Here is a 25664-nt window from a genome sequence, read left to right as displayed (position 1 = left end):
GTATCTTATAATTTTCTGCATACAGGTCTTTTGTCTCCTTAGGTAGATTTATTCCTAGATATTTTATTCTTTTTGTTGCAATGGTAAATGGGAGTGTTTTCTTGATTTCACTTTCAGATTTTTCATCATTAGTGTATAGGAATGCCAGAGATTTCTGTGTATTAATTTTGTATCCTGCTACTTTACCAAATTCATTGATTACCTCTAGTAGTTTTTTGGTAGCATCTTTAGGTTTCTCTACATATAGTATCATGTCATCTGCAAACAGTGACAGGTTTACGTCTTTTCCGATTTGGATTCCTTTTATTTCCTTTTCTTCTCTGATTGCTGTGGCTAAAGCTTCCAAAACTATGTTGAATAAGAGTGGTGAGAGTGGGCAACCTTGTCTTGTTCCTGATCTTAGTGGAAATGCTTTCAATTTTTCATCATTGAGGACGATGTTGGCTGTGGGTTTGTCATATATGGCCTTTATTATGTTGAGGAAAGTTCCCTCTATGCCTACTTTCTGCAGGGTTTTTATCATAAACGGTGTTGAATTTTGTCAAAAGCTTTCTCTGCATCTATTGAGATGATCATATGGTTTTTCTCCTTCAATTTGTTAATACGGTGTATCATGTTGATTGATTTGCATACATTGAAGAATCCTTGCATTCCTGGAATAAACCCCACTTGATCATGGTGTATGATCCTTTTAATGTGCTGTTGGATTCTGTTTGCTAGTATTTCGTTGAGGATTTTTGCATCTATGTTCATCAGTGATATTGGCCTGTAGTTTTCTTTCTTTGTGACATCCTTGTCTGGTTTTGGTATCAGGGTGATGGTGGCCTCGTAGAATGAGTTTGGGAGTGTTCCTCCCTCTGCTATATTTTGGAAGAGTTTGAGAAGGATAGGTGTTAGCTCTTCTCTAAATGTTTGATAGAATTCGCCTGGGAAGCCATCTGGTCCTGGGCTTTTGTTTGTTGGAAGATTTTCAATCACAGTTTCAATTTCAGTGCTTATGATTGGTCTGTTCATATTTTCTATTCTTCCTGGTTCAGTCTTGGAAGGTTGTGCATTTCTAAGAATTTGTCCATTTCTTCCAGGTTGTCCATTTTATTGGCATAGAGTTGCTTGTAATAACCTCTCATGATCTTTTGTATTTCATCAGTGTCAGTTGTTACTTCTCCTTCTTCATTTCTATTTGTATTGATTTGAGTCTTCTCCCTTTTTTTCTTGATGAGTCTGGCTAATGGTTTATCAATTTTGTTTATCTTCTCAGAGAACCAGCTTTTAGTTTTATTGTTCTTTGCTATCATTTCCTTCATTTCTTTTTCATTTATTTCTGATCTGATTTTTATGATTTCTTTCCTTCTGCTAACTTTGGGGGTTTTTTGTTCTTCTTTCTCTAATTGCTTTAGGTGCAAGGTTAGGTTGTTTATTCGAGATCTTTCCTGTTTCTTAAGGTAGGATTGTATTCCTATAAACTTCCCTCCTATAACTGCTTTTGCTGCATCCCATAGGTTTTGGGTCATCATGTCTCCATTGTCATTTGTTTTTGGTATTTTTTGATTTCCTCTTTGATTTCTTCAGTGATCACTTCGTTATTAAGTAGTGTATTGTTTAGCCTCCATGTGTTTGTATTTTTTACAGATCTTTTCCTGTAATTGACATCTAGTCTCATAGCATTATGGTCGGAAAAGATACTTGATACAACTTCAGTTTTCTTAAATTTACCAAGGCTTGAGTTGTGACCCAAGATATGATCTATCCTGGAGAATGTTCCATGAGCACTTGAGAAAAATGTGTATTCTGTTGATTTTGGATGGAGTGTTCTATAAATATCAATTAAGTCCATCTTGTTTAATGTATCATTTAAAGCTTGTGTTTCCTTATTTATTTTCATTTTGGATGATGTGTGCATTGGTGAAAGTGGGGTGTTAAAGTCCCCTACTATGAATGTGTTACTGTTGATTTCCCCTTTTATGGCTGTTAGTATTTGCCTTATGTATTGAGGTGCTCCTGTGTTGGGTGCATAAATATTTACAGTTGCTATGTCTTCTTCTTGGATCAATCCCTTGATCATTATGTAGTGTCCTTCTTTATCTCTTCTAATAGTCTTTATTTTAAAGTCTGTTTTGTCTGACATGAGAATTGCTACTCCAGGTTTCTTTTGGTTTCCATTTGCATGGAATATCTTTTTCCATCCCCTTACTTTCAGTCTGTATGTGTCTCTAGGTCTGAAGTGGGTCTCTTGTACACAGCATATATATGGGTCTTGTTTTTGTATCCATTCAGCCAGTCTGTGTCTTTTGCTGGGAGCATTTAATCCATTTACATTTAAGATAATTATCGATATGTATGTTCCTATTCCCATTTTCTTAAATGTTTTGGGTTTGTTATTGTAGGTCTTTTCCTTCTCTTGTGTTTCTTGCTTAGAGAAGTTCCTTTAGCATTTGTTGTAAAGCTGGTTTGGTGGTGCTGAACTCTCAGCTTTTGCTTGTCTGTAAAGGTTTTACTTTCTCCATCAAATCTGAATGAGATCCTTGCTGGGTAATCTTGGTTGCAGGTTTTTCTCCTTCATCACTTTAAATATGTCCTGCCAGTCCCTTCTGGCTTGCAGAGTTTCTGCTGAAAGCTCAGCTGTTAACCTTATGGGGATTCCCTTGTGTGTTATTTGTTGTTTTTCCCTTGCTGCTTTTAATATGTTTTCTTTGTATTTAATTTTTGACAGTTTGATTAATATGTGTCTTGGCGTGTTTCTCCATGGATTTATCCTGTATGGGACTGTCTGTGCTTCCTGGACTTGATTAACTATTTCCTTTCCCACATTAGGGAAGTTTTCAACTATAATCTCTTCAAATATTTTCTCAGTCCCTTTCTTTTTCTCTTCTTCTTCTGGAACCCCTATAATTCGAATGTTGGTGCGTTTAATGTTGTCTCAGAGGTCTCTGAGACTGTCCTCAGTTCTTTTCATTCTTTTTTCTTTAATCTGCTCTGCAGTAGTTATTTGCACTATTTTATCTTCCAGGTCACTTATCTGTTCTTCTGCCTCAGTTATTCTGCTATTGATCCCATCTAGAGTATTTTTAATTTCATTTATTGTGTTGTTCATCATTGCTTGTTTCATCTTTAGTTGTTCTAGGTCCTTGTTAAATGTTTCTTGCATTTTCTATATTCTATTTCCAAGATTTTGGATCATCTTTACTATCAATATTCTGAATTCTTTTTCAGGTAGACTGCCTATTTCCTCTTCATTTGTTAGGTCTGGTGGGTTTTTATCTTGCTCCTTCATCTGCTGTGTGTTTTTCTGTCTTCTCATTTTGCTTATCTTACTGTGTTTGGGGTCTCCTTTTTGCGGGCTGCAGGTTCATAGTTCCCGTTGTTTTTGGTGTCTGTCCCCAGTGGCTAAAGTTGGTTCAGTGGGTTGTGTAGGCTTCCTGGTGGAGGGGACTGCTGCCTGTGTTCTGGTGGGTGAGGCTGGATCTTGTCTTTCTGATGGGCAGGTCCACGTCTGGTGGTGTGTTTTGGGGTTTCTGTGGACTTCTTATGATTTTAGGCAGCCTCTCTGCCAATGGGTGGGGTTGTGTTCCTGTCTTGCTAGTTGTTTGGCATAGGGTGTCCAGCACTGTAGCTTGCTGGTGGTTGAGTGAAACTGGGTGCTGGTGTTGAGATGGAGATCTCTGGGAGATTTTCGCCGTTTGATATTATGTGTAGCTGGGAGGTCTCTTGTGGACCAGTGTCCTGAAGTTGGCTCTCCCACCTCAGAGGCACAGCACTGACTCCTGGCTGTAGCACCAAGAGCCTTTCATCCACACGGCTCAGAATAAAAGGGAGAAAAAGTAGAAAGAAAGAAAAAAAAAAAAAAGAAAATAGGAAGGAAGGAAAGAAAGAAAGAAAGAAGATAAAATAAAGTAAGATAAAATAAAGTTATTAAAATAAAAAATAATTATTAAGAAAAAAAATTTTTTAAGAAAAAAAAAAGGACAGACGGCTAGAACCCTAGCACAAATGGTGAAAGCAAAGCTATACGGACAAAATCTCACACAGAAGCATACACATACACATGCACAAAAAGAGGAAAAGGGGAAAAAATCATAAATCTTGCTCTCAAAGTCCACCTCCTCAACTTGGGATGATTCGTTGTCTATTCAGGTATTCCACAGATGCAGGGTACATCAAGTTGACTGTGGAGCTTTAATCCGCTGCTTCTGAGGCTGCTGGGAAAGATTTCCCTTTCTCTTCTTTGTTCGCACAGCTCCCGGGGCTCAGCTTTGGATTTGGCCCTGCCTCTGTGTGTAGGTCGCTGGAGGGCGTCTGTTCTTCGCTCAGACAGAACGGGGTTAAAGGAGCAGCTGATTCGCGGGCTCTGGCTCACTCAGGCCCAGGGGAGGGAGGGCTATGGATGCGGGGCGAGCCCACGGCGGCAGAGGCCGGCGGGGCGTTGCACCAGCCTGAGGCGCGCCGTGCGTTCTCCCGGGGAAGTTGTCCCTGGATCCCGGGACCCTGGCAGTGGCGGGCTGCACGGACTCCTGGGAGGGGAGGTGTGGAGAGTGACCTGTGCTTGCACACAGGGTTCTTGGTGGCGGCAGCAGCAGCCTTAGAGTCTCATGCCTGTCTCTGGGGTCAACGCTGTTAGCCGCGACTCGCGCCCATCTCTGGAGCTCCTTTAAGCAGTGCTCTTAATCCCCTCTCCTCGGGCACCAGGAAACAAAGAGGGAAGAAAAAGTCTCTTGCCTCTTCGGCAGCTCCAGACTTTTCCCCGGACTCCCTCCCGGCTAGCTGTGGTGCACTAACCCCTTTCAGACTGTGTTCACGCCGCCAACCCCATTCCTGTCCCTGCGCTCTGGTCGAAGCCGAGTCTCAGCTCCCAGCCCCACCCGCTCCGGCAGGTGAGCAGATAAGCCTCTCGGGCTGGTGAGTGCAGGTCGGCACCGATCCTCTGTGCAGGAATCTCTCCTCTTTGCTCTCTGCACCCCTGTGGCTGCGCTCTCCTCCGCGGCTCCGAAGCTTCCCCCCTCCACCACCCGCAGTCTCCGCCCGCGAAGGGGCTTCCTAGTGTGTGGAAACTTTTCCTCCTTTACAGCTCCCTCCCACTGGTGCAGGTCCCGTCCCTATTCTTTTGTCTCTCTTTATTCTTTTTTCTTTTGCCCTACCCAGGTATGTGGGGAGTTTCTTGCCTTTTGGGAGGTCTGAGGTCTTCTGCCAGCATTCAGTAGGTGTTCTGTAGGAGTTGTTCCACGTGTAGATGTATTTCTGGTGTATCTGTGGGGGGGAAGGTGATCTCTGCGTTTTACTCTTCCGCCATCCTCCTGATTCCTCCATCCAGTGTATTTTGAAAGCTAAGTATTGTGCTGTGTATTAGGAATATAATAATAAACAAATCAGAAAAGATCTCACCTATATCAGAGTGAGTCTTGTAAATAGCCAATTCTTTAACTGATGAAATTTTAGTGGTTTGGAACAACTCACACCCAAATATCTCTTCCTTTAACCTGTCATAATGCAGACAGATTATTTTTGCTTGTCCAGTTTCCTATGAAAATTTAAATAAACATTTAAATAGCCATTCATTCATCCACTCATTTGTTCAAAGAATATTTATTATTGTGATCATTGGTGCCAGCAAGTACTCTCTGTGCTGGGAACACAGGTGTGAAAGGAAGCGTCACAGCACAGGTGCAGGTACAACCAAATAAGCCCTGTGATAGTGGTAATGGCAAAATGAAAATGAAGATTCAGGACAGGGCATCTAAAAAGAGATTGCAGAGGAAACATGGAAGAACTCTCCAACAATAGAGAGAAATATTACATTTTAAAGTAGATTTAATATATCTGGGAATTGATGAGATGACGATATGGTGGAAGTGAAATATTACAGTCAGGAGGAAGGCATGTAGGGTGGCACTGAGGGAGTGTGGTCCTTTGATATTAGGTAGGTGACTCCTTAAAGCTTTCAGCATATAGCATGGGGGTGCGGGTGAAGGTTGTTGGCAATTTACCAAGATCGAAAAGATGGAACACAGGTAAGATCTAGGGATGGGAGGGGTGCAGGACTGACAGGGGAAGGTAGAAATAGGGCACTAAGAAATTAAAACATCTATTATAGACTTTGCTGGGAGTCACCACATCACAATTTGCATTGTGTATTTATTTACCCTAGAACTCCACAAAAACCTCTGTGGAATGATAAGGAATGGTTGAATCTCCTTTAAGGAATGTGCAGCTGTATTAGCAATGAAAGCCAATAAATACAAATAGGAAAGGAAGCAAACCCACATCATGGAGGAAGATAATGAGATAATGCTGCTACAGCATCTCTTGGCAACTAACTGAATGAAATGCGTGGAATGTCAGTGTTTTAAATGCCCTTCCAGTTTAACCGGCCCAGTTACCTGCTGCTGTTGACTTTTTCTCACTCACTGGCATCAGCAGGTACATGAGGAAGTGGAAATGAGGAGTGAAAAGGAAGAACTTTTCCAAGGATGATTGGTAAAATTAAGGAAGGCATTAAATTTGTTTTTGTTTTACCATTTTTAATCAATTTTGTAAGCAAGTGACTTCAATGCCCAGAAGGAAAAGTAAGTAAAGGTGTATCACTATCTAACAAATCATTCACATTACTCTTTGTTATCTTTCTTTTGGATATTTAACAGCTTGTAATGACTGATCTTGAAGGCACTTCCCATAATCTATATATGCATTGTTGATGAAGTTCTATGACTGGAAACTTCCATCACTGCAATGACTGTTGGAAAGCACAGGTTCATTCAAACTAATAATGCATAGGAGTTTGTCACAGTTTCAATATATGTATTCTTCTTGCAGATGGTTGAAAAAGAAGGTTATCTTCAAAAAGCTAAAATTGCAGATGGAGGAAAGAAACTAAGGTAATAAAAATTTTTTTAATTCACTTTTATATAACTATGCCAGTTCCCCATCTCCTCAATTGTGTCACTGCTATTGTTTGGAAAGGTAGGCCCTATGGTACATGACTAGAATATTCCTTTCTGCTATCACTAAGATCAACAGTATTTTTAATATAATTATAGTTTTCTAACAAAGCACTACATTTTATTTTGTTGCACAGAATATATAAATGAAGTGCTTCATGACCTTCTAAGACTTGAAATCTTAAAAAATATGTGAAGAAATAAGATAATGGGTCTTGATTTCTGGGATTAATAGATTAGGGGATGAAAGGACTCATTTTGCAGTATATAAAAATCTCCCTACAGTACATTGGGATCATAATTTTTTGAAGGATGGAGGATTTGAAATACATTTGTTGCTCAAATAAAAATCATTTGAGAAAAAATAAAAGGAAAATAATCTGTCAGATAAAAAGTTGGAAGTTGCTGCACTTGGAGATGAGGTCAACACAGAGTAGGTGAGAGAAATTAGAAAATGTAATAAGGATTCCCTAGGCAACAACAAGAAAAAACTTGGAGAAAAAAATAAGGTTGATAGGAGGGTAGACAAACACACTACATGTTTTTTATGTATGGGATATTTAGAAATAATCATCTCCATTTTAGAATTTTCCCTATTTCTCATGTAGGTCTTATAATATACTTAGCTTTGTGCTAGGTTATATGCAAGCTGCAAAGGTATGTAGAAAGTGCTTACAGTGGGAGAAAAGGCATTTATTCATGACTATATTGTTAACAGTTAAAATCATACAGGATAAATTCACTAATTAGCTATACAATGGGACACTTATTAATTGTATAATACAATTCATTACTAGAATGGAACTCTGGCCAACACTAGAGAATGAAGTATGCTATTGTTTGTTTGCTATAGTGGAGTAAGTATATATTTATTTAAAAGAAGTAAAATTGGGGAAAACTATCATCCATAATTCCACTGCTTAAAGTAACTATTTCAATTTTAAAGAACAAACTCTATTTTCTGCCCGTATTATGTTTTATTCTCAGATAGCAAACAGGGCCTTGAACCCTCTCCTAGACTGTTCCTCTGCAGTAACCCTGCAGCCACCCTCCTTTGAAGGGTGCAGGAGGGAGATGCACAGGAGACAAGATCAAATGCAATGCTGCTTTCAAAGACTCATCTAGTCCTGGCCCCAGTGGAGAACCTGACTTAATGTGTTGGGTTCTGAAAGGACCCAGGAGGGATTCTTTGATTAACCCAATCTAGTGCCAACTTTCCCCTAGACTTTTCTCCCAGTTATATCAGCTCGTGAAAGGTGCAATGATAAATCTTCCCAAGATAAGTCAAAACCCTTTCTTACCTTACCAGCGATGTGGACAAAAAATCCATAGAGGGACAGAAGAGGACTTGTCTAAGTTGTCACTTCACCTTTCACTGGGACTTGGCAGGAAAGAGGAGTGATAGCTTTGGTCAGTCTTAGCCTCCAGACTCATGCAAGCAAGAGGAGGAGATGCTAAAAGGAACTCCAAGGAAACAAGATGATGCGCCACCACAGTGATCTTTTACAATGTCCTTGCCCATAAGCTATCCATAAACCATCCCTGTAAAATGTTTTCCTAGAAAGTGGTGTCAAGAAAAAGTAGAGGAGCACAACCAGGCCTTTTCCCTAACAGACTCACATTTTTAGGTAATTTCAACCAGTGTGTATACCATTTTGTATTTGTTGTTACTTTAATCAGCTTACAAACCATTTCTGTGTTCTAGTTTAAATTCATATAAACATTATTTTATACTATGTTTTATTGTTATTTCAACCAGCTTACATGCAATTATGCATTCTTTCAGCTTTTTCATTTAAAGTTATATAAATTTTAGTTTTCCTTTTTTGTTTTTGCTTTTATCTTTGCTTTTAACCTCAGGTGTACAAATTGAGTTGATTTTCCTCTTCAGTGTGTGGCCTTGTATTATCATCATTCTGGGCAAGACCCCTAGTTGGTTTTATTTTATTCTTCATCTCCATTCCTCACTTCAATCCTCTGTAGAATGTATGTTCATCAGATCCTCTCTCCATACATTTATTTGGCTGTATGTGTGGCATTCTAGAAAACAGTGTGTAAGTGAATGTGTTCTAAATTGCATAAGCCTTTGGTTATAAGCCTCATTCTGGTCCGTACTGCTTTCATTCAATGTTAGTCAGTGTTAGGATATCTTATCTATATCTATATATTTAAAACAAGTCAATTTCTTCCAACTGCTGCCCATTTTGCCGTTGTGAACACACATCAAAGTTTACTTACTCAGTCTTCCAGGAGTGGATACCTAAATTGTCCCTAACTCCTTCCATCCCAAACAACATTGCAACAAACCACACCGATATGTCTCCTTACAGACCTGTGAGGAATTCTCTCTGGGGCATACCCCCAGGAGTAAAGGATTGCTTGGTGGTAAGGTACACACGGTTATAAATGATTTGGGTGCTACATGCCAAACTTTCTCCAGAATGAATGCATCGGTTCACACTCTCTCCACAATGCAGAAGGGATCGCCTCGCTCCATGATCTCATCAGCGTGCAGCATTATCAAACTTTCAGTTTTGCAAGTTGATGGCTATAGGACATTACTTTAATGTTGCATTTATTTTTATTCTTCTGACTTGTGTTTCAGTTAAGCATCATGTCACCTATTTAGAGTCAGTCAGGCTCTGCATTCCAAGAATCGCCTGTGCATAAACTCTGACTATCTTCTACTGAGTTTCTCCCTTTTTTTTTTTTGAGAGAACTCCTAATGTACACCAGGTTGTAATACATTGTCAACTTTAGGCTTGGCAGATATCTCCTCCAAGTCTCTCACTATCTATTTACCTTGCTGATGAAAGTCCTTAGTGACCAGATATCTTTAAATTTGATCCATATTGTTCCATAATTTCATTCTTTATTGTTTGTGGGATTTGCTTTCTTTTTCGAATTTTTAAAAAAATTTTAATTGAAGTATGGTTGATTTATGATATCATGCAAGTTTCAGGTTTACAGCACAACGATTCAGTTCTCTATATATACATATATATATATATATATATTCTTGTTCAGATTCTTTTCCCTTATAGGTTATTACATAATATTGAGTATAGTTTCCTGTGCTATACAGTAGGTTCTTGTTGGTTATCTATTTTATACACAGTAGTGTATAAAATCCCAGCCTCATAATTCATCCCTCACATCCATCCCCCTTTCCCCTTTGGTAACCATAAGTTTGTTTTCTGTATCTGTGAGTCTCTTTCTGTTTTGGAAATAAGTTCATTTGTGTCTTTTTCTTTTCTTTTCTTTTCTTTTTTTAGATTCCATATATAAGCGATATCACATGATATTTGTCTTTCTCTGTCTGGCTTACTTCACTTGGTATGACAATCTCTCAGTCCACCCATTTGCAACAGCAGCAAATGGCATTATTTCATTCATTTTGATGGCTGAGTAATATTCCACTGTGTGTGTGTGTGTGTGTGTGTATGTATATATGTATGTATGTATATATGTATATGTAGGGGTGTGTGTGTGTATAGATATACATATATATGTATATATATACACCACATGTTCTTTATACATTCATCTGTTGATGGACATTTAGGTTGCTTTCTTGTCTTGGCTTTTGTAAATAGTGCTGCAGTGAACATTGGGGTGCATGTATCTTTTCAAATTATGGTTTTCTCTGGGTATATGACCAGGGGTGAGATTTCAGGATCATATGGTAGCTCTATTTTTAGTTGTTTTAAGGATTGCTTTAGTTTTTATTATAAACACATTACAGATTGAAAATTGTAGTATATATAGTCAGCATGTTTAATAACATATAATACACCACAATGTTGATGGGACTGTAATACACCAAGCCATTTCTACGTTCCTCTTTTATTAGATTTTTAAGTTGATTCTAGTTTTATACTAAAATAGTTATAAATGCAGTAAACCTACTATTGCTTGTCAATTTTTCTTTTATATCTTCTTAAGAGAATTTCTAAGCCTAGATGACTTAATTAAATCACAAGACCATTTTTAAATGACTGTTATGTATTGACATACTGCTTGCCCAAGGAGTCTGTATGTTTTTTGTAACTAATAACAAAATGGTCAGTTTAATCATAACTTTGAAAAATTGTGTAGTTTTTATATCATTGGAAATTGAGTAACTATTAAATAGTATACCATAGTTGCTATAATTTGTATTTCTTATGTAAAATTTCTTTCCATAGCCTTTTCCCCATTTATCAGGGAACTTTATATCTTTTTATAAATTATAATCAGTTACTGCAATAGTAACAGATGCTTATTCTGTCAAGTACTTGGATAATTGCTTTACTAGTAATTCTGAAATAATACTCTAAAATAGGCTATGTTACCGCTTTCAATCTTACAAGTGGAGAAACTTGGTCACTTGTATCAACCTCTCCTTCTCTCAATCTTATTGCATGTATAGTTGGTATCAGATTTTTAGCCCTGTCCTCTGTTTAAAGTAGGTTGGATTTTTCCCTCTTGCTAGAAGATGTTTGAGGCCAGGAAGCAAAAATTGTTCGTTTATTTCATACCATCAACAGTACAAAGGGGCTTCCCTGGTGGCACAATGGTTGAGAGTCTGCCTGCCGATGCAGGGGACACAGGTTCGTGCCCCGGTCCGGGAAGATCCCACATGCCGCGGAGCGGCTGGGCCCGTGAGCCATGGCTGCTGAGCCTGCGCGTCTGGAGCCTGTGCTCCGCGACGGGAGAGGCCACAACAGTGAGAGGCCCGTGTACCGCCAAAAAATAAAAAAAACAGTACAAAGGGCTTCAATTGTCACTTAATACTATTTTATTAATCTCAAAGTTTTCTACTCATAAATACATGACAGGTCATCCACATTATATCTTGTGTTCTTATTTTTCTTTCTTTCCCTCCTCCTGTTCCTTTTTCTTTAGCTTCCTTTCCTCTTCCATATATTTTTTCTTTCTAAGACAAGTTTGAGCTATCTCTGAATACAAGAGTGGGTGGAAGGAAGGAGAACTCCTTGGCTGTATCTTACATTTGTAAAGGGCCATAAATTTAACTTTATTTTGAAATGAAGTTCTAGATATCTCCCCAGACAGACAGACGGGGTTGAAAGCCGAAGACATTCAGCATTCAACTTTAGTTTTTCTTTGTGAACATTGAAAGTATGCTTTTTCTGATAAAGTTTAGAAATTCCTGCATTTTGGTACATCTATCCCCAAAAGCTAAGTAGCCCAGGTTTCTCTGAAGCTCTCGGAGACCTTAACAAAGAGCTGTTTTCAATTCTTTAATTGAAAACAACTTTAATTTATAAAAGCCCCCGACAGCATGTAAGCTATTTCTGTACCCTTATCTCTCCCTCTATACCTTTCAAGCCTGCCCCTTCGTCATCTCATTTGTGGCTCTGTACATCTTATCATGGCTTTTCACTCTGCTCTGCTTTTCAGAGGGACCTGGGAAGAAGTACTTGAGGGTGAAAATATGGACAGAGAGGTATTTGGGAAGAAATCGAGTAAAGGTAGTGCAGCGTTATGTCTACTAGTGTGTATTTTCATCCTAGAGCCCATGGCTGTTAGACCTTAGTTTTTATTTGTTTTTTCTTCTTTTTAAACAATTGTTTCTCAGAATAGACTCTGTAGAACATGATACCAAAGTACCCTCCTAATGTAAACTTTTTTTTTTTTTAGCATTTTCTGCTCAAGATCCCAATAACTTCTTCCAGGCTTCATCTGTCTTTCTCTCTTTTTAATGTTCCATAATGAGGACTGGAGGGAAGGTTTGGAGAGTATGGAATACTGAAGTTAATTTGTAAAAGGTTGCTTGAGTTTCATGATTTCCAACACATGCTCTGTTATAATTTCCAACTTCTAGTAACCCTTTGAATATATAAAGCTTTTACATTTCTTGCAATAGTGGCAGAGATGTATGTATTTATACATCAGTGTCTCTTTGACCCTTTTTTTAAAGCAGAGGCAAATTACAAGAAGCTTAAGAGAGAAGCAATAAGTTCTTCACCTACCAGTTTGAGAACTAGTCAGAACACTTAAAAAGTGTCCAAGTGATTTTTCAGTAAATCAGTCAAGGACACTAGAGTAAATTACATTCACCCCCACCAGAGGTACAGAATCAAGTCAAATCCAGTGTGCCCAAGTCAGATAACAGAGGCAGGTGGCCCAGAGTGAGTCTGAAATTTACAAAGTAACCTCACATATATTTTCCTCTGACTTTTTCGTTTGCCACCGTGTCATTACCAAAGGAGGCATAGGAGAGGTGAATGTAAGTTATAAGGCTTTGATGTTAGAGCAGATGAATACGTTAAACCTGAGTTCAAGCTAACAGATTCTTATGACGATAACGAATATCTTAAGGGCCATTTTCCATCCAGCGTTCTTCAGATAAGCTGTTACCAAGCTGCTGTTATTATGTGCTGCCATCCGGTGTCCGTTTTGTAGAATGCAGAGTTTTTGGTCAAGCTGATGCCTGTGTTGAGTTTTCTTTGGTTTTGGGGTTGTTTTGTTTTGTTTTGTTTTTACTTTCTACCTTTACAACTCAGGATTTGTTTTAGGGAAGCTCTCTGAAGTGTCTCACTTGGAGAAATTGTCCCACCAATTGCATTAATTGTAACTAATTGTCCTTATTAGAATTTAGTTCTTCCTCCTTCCTAATTACATTAAGGATCTTTTTCCCCCTTAGATGTGATGTCTTGTGACAAAAAAAATTAAAATAAATAGCCTGCATTTATTGTCCCAGGATCTATTTCCTGTACTGAATCACTAGTGTCAATATCAATCCCTTACCTAATTGTTACTTGTAAATTCATGCGGAGACTCTCTCACCTATTCCTGGGACCTCTGACTTACTGAAGTTGGACATTTCCTGACCTATGTATCTTGTTTAGCCCTCAAGTCTATCCAACAGCTTGGTGTTTATCTCTCTGTGTGGAAAAATAAAAAAGAACTCCCCCAAAGTTAAGATGATGAAGTGTTGATGCATTAATTGGCTCCCATCAATGGATGAAGTTACTTGCTGGCCATCTTGGGACGGTAGAGTTGAAAGGGCTTCCAGGTCAGCATTGCAGAACAGCCCAGGTCAGGCTAAGAAGTGCCCTTGTTCCAAGGAGAAAGATGTTCAAGTAACTCTTTGACAGCAGTTGGGTGTCTTCCTCTCTCAGAGTCTATCATGAGGCTCTGCATAGACGTGCCCAATATGACTAAGGGAGAATTGCATGCCACCTGCTCTAGAGACAACTGATACAGCAGAATGAGCATGGCCTTCTAAGTCCAGAAGACTTGGTCTGAATCCCATATTTATGACTTTGATGCCCTTGGGTAGGATGCAGCCTCAATTTTTTTATCTGAATGTGGAGGATTTGTTTCTGTGTTTACTGCCTGTCTCCTCTGAGTTAGACATAAATGCCTTGAGGTCTCTGCTATTTGCCTTTATATATTCAGTCCTTGGAATTGTATCTGTCCTGTGGTAGATGCTCAGTAGATACTTGTGACTGTCTTGGGGATTAAATTACTTGACACAAAATGCCAGGTGCCATACCTAGCACAGAGTGAGAACCAATGCATGCATAATAGCTTATCTTATTGAAACACATCTGAGAAGTCAGGAAGCCCTCTAGAGAAAGCTCAGGTATTGCCACTAGAATTATAAATTAGAAGAAGATATACTAAACCAGGAATGTTAGATACTTTTAAAACAGTGCTATGAAAGACTTATCAAAACACTTGGGAACTAAGGAATAAATAAGGGAAATGCAAGAGGTAGGTGCTTTTGTAGTCCTTGTTAGTAAATAACAACAAACAGGGCAGGAGTAATCTAGATGTGTAACCCTCCTGAAATTTGAGAACCCATATATTCTTTTACTCAAAAACCTTTGATAAGCACTCACTAAATGTCAGATATTGTGCCGAGGAGTGGAAAAGCTCTAGGAGGTCATGGTGTTCCCCTCTTTGGGGGTACTAGGAAAGTAGAGGGACTTTCTTTCCATTCTGAAAATCGCTTCATCCTCAAAAGGGCTATTTTTAAAGTCCTACCTAAGCCCTCTAAACTTGAAGGAGTTACTCGCTCTCTGAGTTGAATCTCAATACACCGAAAAACTGTCACCTATAAGGATTTGGTTGCATGCAGAAAGCATTAAAGGTACAAGTCAAGGCAAAACCTTGCCAGTTGATCCTATTCATACTCCCTCCAGAGCTGACAGTGCCATCAAAAGGCTTGCTGTGTTAGAGTAACTGGTGAGAAAGCTTTTCTGCTGATATCCTGAGAATTACAAGCAGCACAATGGGCCAAACACATCAAATGGGGAATGGACTTGAAAGATACTGTGAAGAAAATAGCCAAGTCTCTAGACTACTTCATTCAGAGAGGAAGGTTCTGACCTAAGTCATAGGTTAAAAGATATTCCCATTAGGTGAATTCTTAGCCGCTCCTAGACTAGAGGCTTTTGAAACACTTTCTGGTTTTAGACTCCCTACTGAGTGCAGGTGAGTCTACTCATCACAAACCAGAATAATCCCCTAGCAGGAAAGAGAAAGAGGTGGTGTCATAGTTAGAAGCACATCCCTGCTTCCGGCTTCTTATGAGGAATTGAAAGACTCATCATGTGACTTCTTTAAATCAGCTCAATTCCCAAGAGAAAAATAGAGCTTGAGAGTGGTGGGCCTTTGACCAATCCTTCTAATTAACATTAGGTAAAACAGTTAATTTGACAATCCAGATGGCTTATACCTTGTCACAGGCTCTGCACTCTAGCTTTTATAATTTGAGACTTAGGACCCAAACTATGGTGAAATCTGACATTGACAATCTCCTTAACCAAGAAAATAGTATATTGCTGGTTTGGTTCCAGAACACCTCAATAAAGAGAATAAGGCAACAAAGAGAGTCACATGATTTTTTTTGGTTTCCCCTTGCATATAAATTTATGTTTACACTCTACCGTAGTCTATGAAATGTGCGATAACATTATGTCTAACAAAACAATGTACATACCTTAATTCAAAAATACTGTATTGCTAAAACATGCTAACCATCATCTGAGCCTTCAGTGAGTCATAATCTTTTTGCTGGTGGAGCGTCTTGCCTTGATGTTGATGACTGCCGACTGCTCAGGGTGGTGAATACTACAGGTTGGGGTGGCTGGGCAGTTTTTGAAAATAAGAAAATAATAAAGTTTACTACATCAATTGACTCTTTCTTTCACAAACGATTTCTCTGTAGCGTGCAGTGCTGTTTGAAAGCAATTTACTCACAGTAGAACTTCTTTCAAATTGGAGTCAGTCCTCTCAAACCCTGCCCCTGCTCTATCAACTAAATTTATGTAATATTCGAAATCCTTTGGTATCATTTCAACAGTCTTCACAGCAACTTCACCAGGAATAGATTCCATCAGAAGAAACCACTTTCTTTGCTCATCCATAAGAAGCAATTCTTCATTCTTTAAAGTTTTATCATGAGATTGTGGTAATTTAGTCACATCCTCAGGCTCCACTTCTAATTCTAGCCCTCTTGCTATCTCCATCACTTCTGCAGTCACTTCCTCCACTGATGCATTGAACCCCTCAAAGTCATTCATGAGGGTTGGAATCAACTAATTCAGACTCCCGTTAATGTTGATATTTTGACCTCTTCCCATGAATCAGGAATGTTCTTAATGGCATCAAAAATATTGAATACTTTCCAAAAGGTTTTCAATTTACTTTTCCCATATCCATCAGAGGAATCATGACCTATAGCAGCTATAATGTATTTCTTACATGATAGAACTCCTTGATCCATGGGCTGCAGAATGGATGTTACGTTAGTAGGCATAAAAACAACATTAATTTTATTGTATATCTTCATCAGAGCTCTTGAGTAACCAGGTAATTTGTCAACGAACACTAATATTTTGAAAGGAATCTTTTTTTCTGAGCAGCAGGTCTCAAAAGTGGACTTAAAGTATTCAATAAACCATGTTGCCAAGAGATGTGCTTTCACCCAGGCTTTGTCATCCCATTTATAGAGCACAGGCAGAGTAGATTTAGCGTAATTCTTAAGGATCCTAGGACTTTCAGAATGGAAAAGGAGCTTTGGCTTCAACTTAAAGTCACCAGCTGCATTAACCCCTAACAAGACAGTCTGTCTGTGCTTTGAGGCTTTTGAAGTTGGGCATTGACTTCTCTTCTCTAGCTATGCAAGTCCTAGATGGCATCTTCTTCCAATAGAAGACTATTTTGTCTACATGGAAAATCTCTTGTTTAGTTGTAGTCACCTTCATTAATTATCTTAGCTAGAGCTTGTGGACAACTTGCTGCAGCTTCTACATCAGCATTTGCTGCTTCACCTTGTACTTTGATGTTACTGAGACAGCTTCTTTCCTTAAACCTCATGAACCAACCTCTGCTTGCTTCAGACTTTTCCTCTGCAGCTTCCTCATGTCTCTCAGCCTTCACAGAATTGAAGAGCGTTAAAATCTTGCTCTGGATTAGGCTTTGGCTTAAGGGAATGTTGCGTCTGGTTTGATTTCTATCCAAACCACTAAAACTTTCTCCATATCAGCATTAAGACTGTTTTGCTTTTCTATCATTCATGTGTTCACTGGAGTAGCACTTTTAATTTCCTTCGAGAACTTTTCCTTTGCATTCACTTGGCTAACTGCTTGGCACAAGAGGCGTAGCTGTCAGCCTGTTTTGGTTTTTGACCTGCCTTCCTCGCTAAACTTAATCATGACTAGCTTTCAATTTAAAGTGAGAGAGATGCAACTCTTCCTTTCACTTGAACACCTAGAGGCCATTGCCTAATTTCAATATTGCTCTGTCTCAGGGAATAGGGAGGCCTGAGGAGAGGAAGAGAGATGGGGAAAGGCCAGTCGGTGGAGCAGTCAGAACACACATAACACTTATGGATTAAGTTAGCTGTCTTATATGGGCATGGTTCACGGCACCCCAAAACAATTACAATAGTGACATCAAGATCACTGATCACAGATCACCATAACAAATATAATAATAATGTAAAAGTTTTAAATACTGCGAGAATTACCAATATGTGACACCGAGACATGAAGTGAACAAACACTGTTGGAAAAATTGCGCCAGTAGACTTGAAGGCAAGGTTCAGTTTGTAAAAAAACACAATATCTGTGAAGCACAATAAAATGTATGCCTATATGCCTATACTCTTTAATCTTTAAAAAAAACCCCACAACATAAATTAGTGAACAGATTTTAGGCTTCAGAATCGGAGAAACTGAGTTTGACTCTAAGTGTATGGGCTTAAGTAAGTTACCTAAACACTCTGAACTTTGTTTTCCATATTAGTAAATGGACAGATTAGTACCTTCATCTTTTTTGCAAAGCTAAATCTCCAGTAGACAAGCAAACTTATACTAGGTACTCAAAATAATTTATGCTAATTATTATTTTAAAAGAGATCATGAAAAACTGAATTAAAAATGGAGCCTCTAAAACATTGAAAAACAGCATTCTATTTTTCTTTTTGAAATGAAATTATCTTAAATTGGAAAAATCTTCACTTGTATTCATAAAGACATTGTTTGTAGTTTATAAGATCAAAAAGAAATTTACTGTATGTAAAGTGCCAGAACAATTCATATTACTAAGGTTCCAATACCTGCAGTTCTTACCCTATTCAGCTTGTTCATCAGATTCACCTAAGAGGGAACATTTCACAGCAGTTCAAAGTTCTAACTGTGAACCATGAGGTAATCGAATTTCATGCAACTTCAGTTCTAACCAGTTCCAGTTCCAAGTTTAAGAAAGGGAAGAGTAATGCCAACACATTCTATAAACGATCAACATCTGAAAAAGATCAAATCAGAACCATTTACTCAGGGCTTGCTATAGACAGGAAGCAAATAAGGTATAGAGTATCTCTTGCCAGGAGATGAAAAATATAGTGGGAAATACAACAGGCAGGTTAAATATAGGTTCCCTCATGCCTGGGGGTGTCCCATTCTCCTTGGTTACATATGGTCAAAGTAAGGGGTGGAGATAAAAAAGATGCCCAGTCTAGAACAGCAGTCCCACCAATGTTTACTCTATCTTGGGCCATCTAATATTATGACCTGCATAAGAAGAAGGCTACAGGTGTTGCAATTCATCTTGCTGCCACTGTTACCTAAAACGAGAAATGGGAACTAAGGCAAGGGAAGAAAAAGGTCTATGTGGTTTTCATTTTTCCTCCATCTTTTTCATCATTTGATTGAAAAAGTGACTATTTGAAGACAAGTGGGTCCAAGAACATAGTGTTCATATTTGCATGGTGGAAAATACACATTGTGTTTGTTTTGTTTCTGTTTATCCAGTTTTTTTTCTTTTTAACACAGTGATGTATCATTAGGAAAGCTTCAGGCATGTAAGAGCAGCCTAATCTTGTAAATATTAACTTTACTGAATCACAGCTGTCCTTTAAATCAAGCCCCTAGAGACTATGAGGCAAGTGGAACTAAATTACACAAAGATCTTAAATGGTCATTTAAAATGTATCTTTGTGTAGTTTTCTATGGATCAGAGTAGTCTTTTTGTAAACTTTTTAAAAAAATCACTTTTGTAAAATGAATTCAGCTATTCTGAACTGAGTGTTAAACCAAAGCAAACTGCAGCAATATGATGTAATAGAAACTTATGTATACTAATCTCCTTAATCTTTTACCATCTAAAACATTTGTCTTTCTTTATGACACAAATATATACACATCTGCGTATTGAAGTAATACATGTTCAATGAAAAGGAAAATCAAAAGCTATGGTTTCACTCTCTGATTTAACTATTGTTATATCCAGCTTTTTATTTTTTACCCCCATGCCTAAGTTTAATCATTGACTCAGCAAATACGTATTTATTGCCTGCTCTGTCCAAGGCACTGTTGCTTGTCACTGGGGGTATCTCTGTAAGGATGAAATGTTTTCTGTCGATTTGGAGCTTTTTATTTAATGGGGGAGAGAGAGAAGTGAAATTTACAAAAAAAATTTTTTTAATTTATCCTAAGTTCTATGTGAGGAAATCATGGAAGACATATTTGAGGACATAATATTTGAACTTCGATGAATGGGAATTGATAATCAGAAGGGGCTGGGATGGGTGAGGACAATCATAGGTAAATAGCACAGCATGGTCTTATGAACTACATATTATATTATGGTCTGCATTAAAATCTTCCCACATCAGGATTCTGCTAAGCACAGGGTTCATTAGTCCATTGTATAACTCCATTATATGCAATTTACATAACCTATCTCAATTTTTGATATTTTAGACGCAGAATTAAGAAATGGTGCACTTCCTTCTTATGTACAGAGCCTTAACTTATGAGATGATTTCTTTAGGATAAATTTAACTTCATAGTAATGGGCTTGTTCAATCAAAAGATATACACATTTTAAAATATTTTTAAAAAACATATTGCCAAATTCACTCCTGAAAAGTTGTTTCCACTCCCACCAAAACTGTATGGGAGAATCCATTTCTCCATACTCTCAGTAAACCTCTGTATTATTCCTTCTAATTCTTGCCAGTTGGATTGGCAAAAAAGTAAAAAGCATTTGACTCCCTTTATTTGCATTGAGTTTCAACATTGAAAAATATTGTGAACTAGGCAGGCAAATTAGCTGATTAGTTTTGCAGACTCTGATGTATACTAAACCAATGAAGAGATATAACGATGAAGGACAAGGTTCTGATTTCTATTTTTACTTTGCTGTTTTTGGTTTGCTGCAGAAACATAGACTTTTTATGGAGTGGAAGACATGGATACACGAGGTTGGATTTTTGATAGCTGAAAAAGATTTGGGGAAGATCTACAAATGATGAAACTTTTACTATAAATGCCATGATATATAAAAATTACAGAATATTTTTATTATTTTTTTAATCTAAATTCCATACCACCTGTAGATTTTAATAAAGAAAAGATTTTTAGGAATTCTGGTTAAAAATAAAAATAGTCTGTACTTATTCCAAATGTTGCTCATACAATACCTGTGAATGATTTCTTCAAGTGATAGTACTTTTTTGCTTTTTTCTCTCCTAAGGAAAAACTGGTCTACTTCCTGGATTGTTCTTTCTAGTCGAAAAATTGAATTTTACAAAGAATCCAAGCAGCAGGCTCTGTCTAATATGGTGGGTAGTTCTCTGTTTCTACTATTATGTTTACAGAAATATCATTGAATTAAAAGTTTGGTTTCAACAGAAATCACACTAAAGCCTCCAAGCTATCAACATCTGAAAGCAGATGGAGGAAAATGACTCAATAAACTTTTAATTAGATGAAGGGAAAATAGAACTTAGTGTTTGTTTTATTAAGTGGTGCATTTGGAGAATAATCACAAAATGAGATGAATGGCAAGCAGCTCTCTAGTAATGGGAAGGTAACACTTTAAATTAAGGTGCCATTTATAAATGCTTTATTCTTATTTATGAAATGATCACTAAATGCAGCTACTTGCTCAAATAATGTAGTATAAAGTATGTTATAAAATGCATTAGTAATAAATACTTAACGGATGAGACTATGGAAAGCTGTTTTAAAGAATATTATAAGGCATAAATCGTATTAAACCATGTATGTGCATCTTTAATACATGAATTTAAGTTGTTATCTAGCATGCTATAAAGTGCTTCACACATTAATAAATAATAATAAACTGTTTATAAATGACACCTTAATATAGGGTGTTACCAATGAGGAAACACTCTAAGTTAACAGTGATTTTTTATCTTAGTCTAACTGTGACATTCACTGCATCCAGCTAACCTTTCTGAACAGTTCTATGACTCCATCTAATGGAACTAATACAATTTCTGTATCCAATAGTTATTACAAAGTGAAATTTGTAGGGCTTCTTGATTTGTACCTGGAGGAGGGCCTCATATATGCCCACAGAGATTTGACAATGATAGTCGGAGCAATTCTGAGCTAGTTACTGGGGCAATTCAAGCTCAAAACCTTGCTGCCCGAACACCAGAGCTGCCACATGATGTTGGAGACAGTGGGCAAGCAGCATATCTGACAGCCTCCTGCGTAGGAAGGACTCTGGGCAGGAACCAACCTGCCATACCCCAACGGCCTGATGGGCAGCAGGGAAAAGGGGTCTCCTGGCAGGAATTAACCACAATGAACTAATTTGTATTTGGCAGGTAATAAAACGATGGAAGATTCTTTGCTTTCCAGCCACTAGTCGTGTTTGCTATGTAATCCTCTTTAAATAGGAAATAGAAAATCATTTGCTAGGAGATTTTTTTTTTTTTTAAAGGAGAAGATTTTAGTAAGAACAAAAGGTAGCATTTGGCTTGCTCCTGATAATTGCAATAGCCTTTATCCCCAAGTAGCTTGCTGATTTTGGAGTCTCGGTGCAGTCCAATCTGTAAACTAATTATGAATAAATTAAAAATATATCTCAGTCCTTTGTATTTTTAATTTAAACTGCCTCAGAAATTTGTTTTAGGGTTTTGTTTTGTTTTTATTTTTTGGCTACAGTAATGTTGAGATAATCTTTTTAAGAAAAATAAGGTATCCCTAAAGGCTAGGTACAAAACAACTCCCATCCACCCACGGGTCCTTTGTCTTCCCTTTGAATGAATTCTAAAGGGGAAATCAGGAAGGGAGGAAAGTCACTTGCCTTGCTGAATTTGGCTGCTGAGAAGATGATCTTCATCCTGCTGGGTGAGAAGAATTCCATTGGAGCAGAGTTTATGTGAATGTGCTGGGATAATGGGAGAGATTAGATTCCAAGTTAAAGCATTTGGTTTATTTTTATTTTATTATTTTAGTCTCCTCATACCAGGAGATAGTTATCAGGTGCTTAATTTCGTACAGGTGGAAGAAACTCCCCCTTACTGTAGGCAAACTTTGCAAGTCAGCTCACTAATTGCATGCCTCTAGTTCAAGCTTCAGAACTGTTGTAAATTGACGATAGATTTTACTTTTAGAGGAAATTTGTTAACCCCTTTTTTTTTTTTTTTTTTTGGCAGTCCCTATTTATTACTTCTAGTCCCATTTTCAGTGCTCTTATGGTTTCTCCCAGACACTCATTGTCTTCAAAGCAAATTCTGGGCAGGAACTAACTGTGTTTTGTGGTAGTAGGGGAAAGAATTGCAGATTCCTGTTTGTACTGCATGGATTGTCTTGCTAGTCAAGTTCTTGGATTCATTTCTAACAAGATATTAAAGGCCTGGTGGGATAGCCCACATTTACCAATTCCAGTCTCAGAGAAATGATATGATGATTACCAGGCCTTGATGAAAGATACTGTGGTTTTATTTTGAAAGAGATTTATGCTCAAGTTTCTGAATTTCTCTTGTGCCCCCTTACACATGTCCTGGTATTACTGTTCATTGTACTTCTGGGAAAGTCTGTCCTTTTCTCCAAGGGGGTCTGTAGAAGCTGCCTAAGTGAGTGCAAAATGTGGCTTAAAAGAGTAAATGGCATTTTAATCTGTACAGGAATGATCTTTGAATGTTAATGCAGTGGTGAGACAAAGCAGCAGAGTAGCTAGGAGAAGGACTTTGAAGTTCAACCATAGGGAGCTTTATTCTAGTTTTGCCACTTAGGAGCTGACAAACTTATTCAACTGCTTTGAGCTTCAGAATCCTCATCTGTAAAGTAGAGATAGTAATATTTGCCAAGAGAATTAGTAAGGAATAAAATTAGTTAATAAAATAAAAATATGCATAGTAGCCATAAAATAATTATTATATTCTAATATACTCCATTAAAATATAAATATACTGTATTCTATAGTACATAATATAGGGTATAGTATAATTATAACTTATCATTATACTATCTTAGTTTTGCACTTGAATTGATTCACACGTGCGTAGAAGAAAAGGTATATTAATTCAAGGAATACCAACGTGTACTGTCTCCAAAAAAAGAAATATGTATCCATAGGCAGCATAAAATATTGTGTCTGAGCACTGAATAATTCTGAAAATGAAGCCATTTCTCCATTTGGGGTTCTAGATGTAATATCCTGCTTATCCATATATATTTTCCTGGGACCCTCATCTTCCTTCATTGTCTCTTAACCTTACTGCTTTCACATTTAATACAGAATGTCACACAGTGTTGTGCCTGATCCCACATTCCATGTTTGACTATATTTCTTTCTCACTGAAATTCTGTCAGTTCATAACCAAGTCACATTTTTATCAAAAGCAGCCTCCCCCTGAAAAGAAACACAGTCACTTTGCTGGTGTGTGTAAATCAGAGATTCATAGGCTCTGGGTCCTCAGTGACCTATTCAAGGAAAAGGAGGACTGACCTATTCTGTTTTTCTTTTTTAATGACATTAAAGAGTAAAGTACTGCCTACTACTACTGTCACTTTCTAACAGAAAGGACATTGTATAATACCCCAATCCTAAATCTAGGTGGGATAAAACCTCAAAATTAAAGACAGTCTTTACCAAGAGAGGAAACCATCTCCCTCCTATGTCTACATACATTGTCTCTGTTTTGTTCACTTCACCTCAGACCAGAGAAAGTTTGGTCCAGACTGGCTGGCCCTCCTGTGAAAAGGAGCATTGGAAAACCACTGGTGTCCTTAGTTCCGGATTTTCTGGATTATAAAGGAAAGGACAGTGTTCTTATTCTGTATTCTGATTTGTAACTCACTTTAAAATTTTAAAATATTGTCACTGGAAAATAATGCAGAAACCATTTTTAGTAAAATGTATAAAACATGTATGTATATTTTAACAGTTATAATCAAACTTCTACATAACCACCACCCAGGGCAAGATGCACACCCTGCCAGCCCTCCAGAAGCCCCACCCCTGCCTATTGTCTGTATGTCATCACAGCCTCTTCCCTTGCCACAGACTTAGATGGCATTTTAGTCATTATTTTATCACCCTTTATTATTTTCCCACCTATATCTGTAGCCCTTAAAAATATAGTATACTTTGTCTGCTTTTGAATTTATAAAATGGAATCACAGCATGTGTTTCTTTTGTTTCTTGCTTCTTTCTCTAAATATCAATATGTCCTGCTTTTTCCTTCCTTTCATTTTGTTTTAATCATTTCATATTTTTCTTTACTGTTTTAGGAGTGATACACTTGGTGTTCTGTTAGTGACTTGCCTAGAATTATAACTTATTGAAGACTAAAGCTATTCAAATATTACTTTAGAATAGTTTTAATTCACTTATCACCTTCCCAATGTATATGCTATTTCTGTCTGTATTTTAATTCTTTTTTAACAGCACTAGACATTATTTATTCTCTTTTATAGAATCAATATTGATTTTTATTTGCCCAATATTTGCCATGTTCCTTGTTATTTATATATTCCTGTATCTTAGACCTTCCCTCTAGGATTATTTTTTCTTCTATTTGAAGTATATTCTGAGAAATTCCTGTAGTAAGGGTCTTGTCGTGACAATCTGTCTCAGCATCTGCTTGTTTCAAATGTCTCTATTTCTCCATCATTTTGGAAATATATATTCTCTCTGGATATAGAATTTTGAGTTGGCAGTAATACTCTTTTGGCACATCAAAGATATCATTCCACTGTTTTCTGTCATCCATTATTGTTATCAAGAAGTTACCTGTTAATCTAACCACTGTTCTTTGGTCCCTCATAATATTTTCTCATTACCTTTGTGTTTCCACTGTTTCACTGTGATGCATCCAGGTGTCAATATCTTTTTATTTTCCCTGCCTGGATTGTTGGGCCTCTTGAAATTGATTATAACTGTCATTAATGTATTTTACAAATTTCCAAGCTATTATCTTCTCAGATGTAGCTTCTTTTACATTTTCTC

General features: G+C 37.6%; 1 protein-coding gene across 2 annotated transcripts in view; it reads left to right on the top strand.

Annotated features, from left to right (window-relative positions):
• Positions 1–25664, top strand: part of ARHGAP15 (Rho GTPase activating protein 15) — a 622372-nt gene that overhangs the window by 89365 nt on the left and 507343 nt on the right. For both annotated transcript variants that reach the window (XM_030883033.2, XM_070045860.1), the window contains exons 4-5: positions 6805–6866; positions 20928–21015. In XM_030883033.2, the coding sequence (XP_030738893.1) occupies positions 6805–6866; positions 20928–21015 (150 nt within the window). The remainder of the gene's footprint in view (positions 1–6804; positions 6867–20927; positions 21016–25664) is intronic.

The sequence above is a fragment of the Globicephala melas genome, chromosome 7 (assembly GCF_963455315.2).
Source record: "Globicephala melas chromosome 7, mGloMel1.2, whole genome shotgun sequence".
NCBI lineage: Eukaryota > Metazoa > Chordata > Mammalia > Artiodactyla > Delphinidae > Globicephala > Globicephala melas.
Note: the sequence above shows the minus strand (reverse complement) of the source record. Positions and strands in the feature narration are given on the sequence as shown.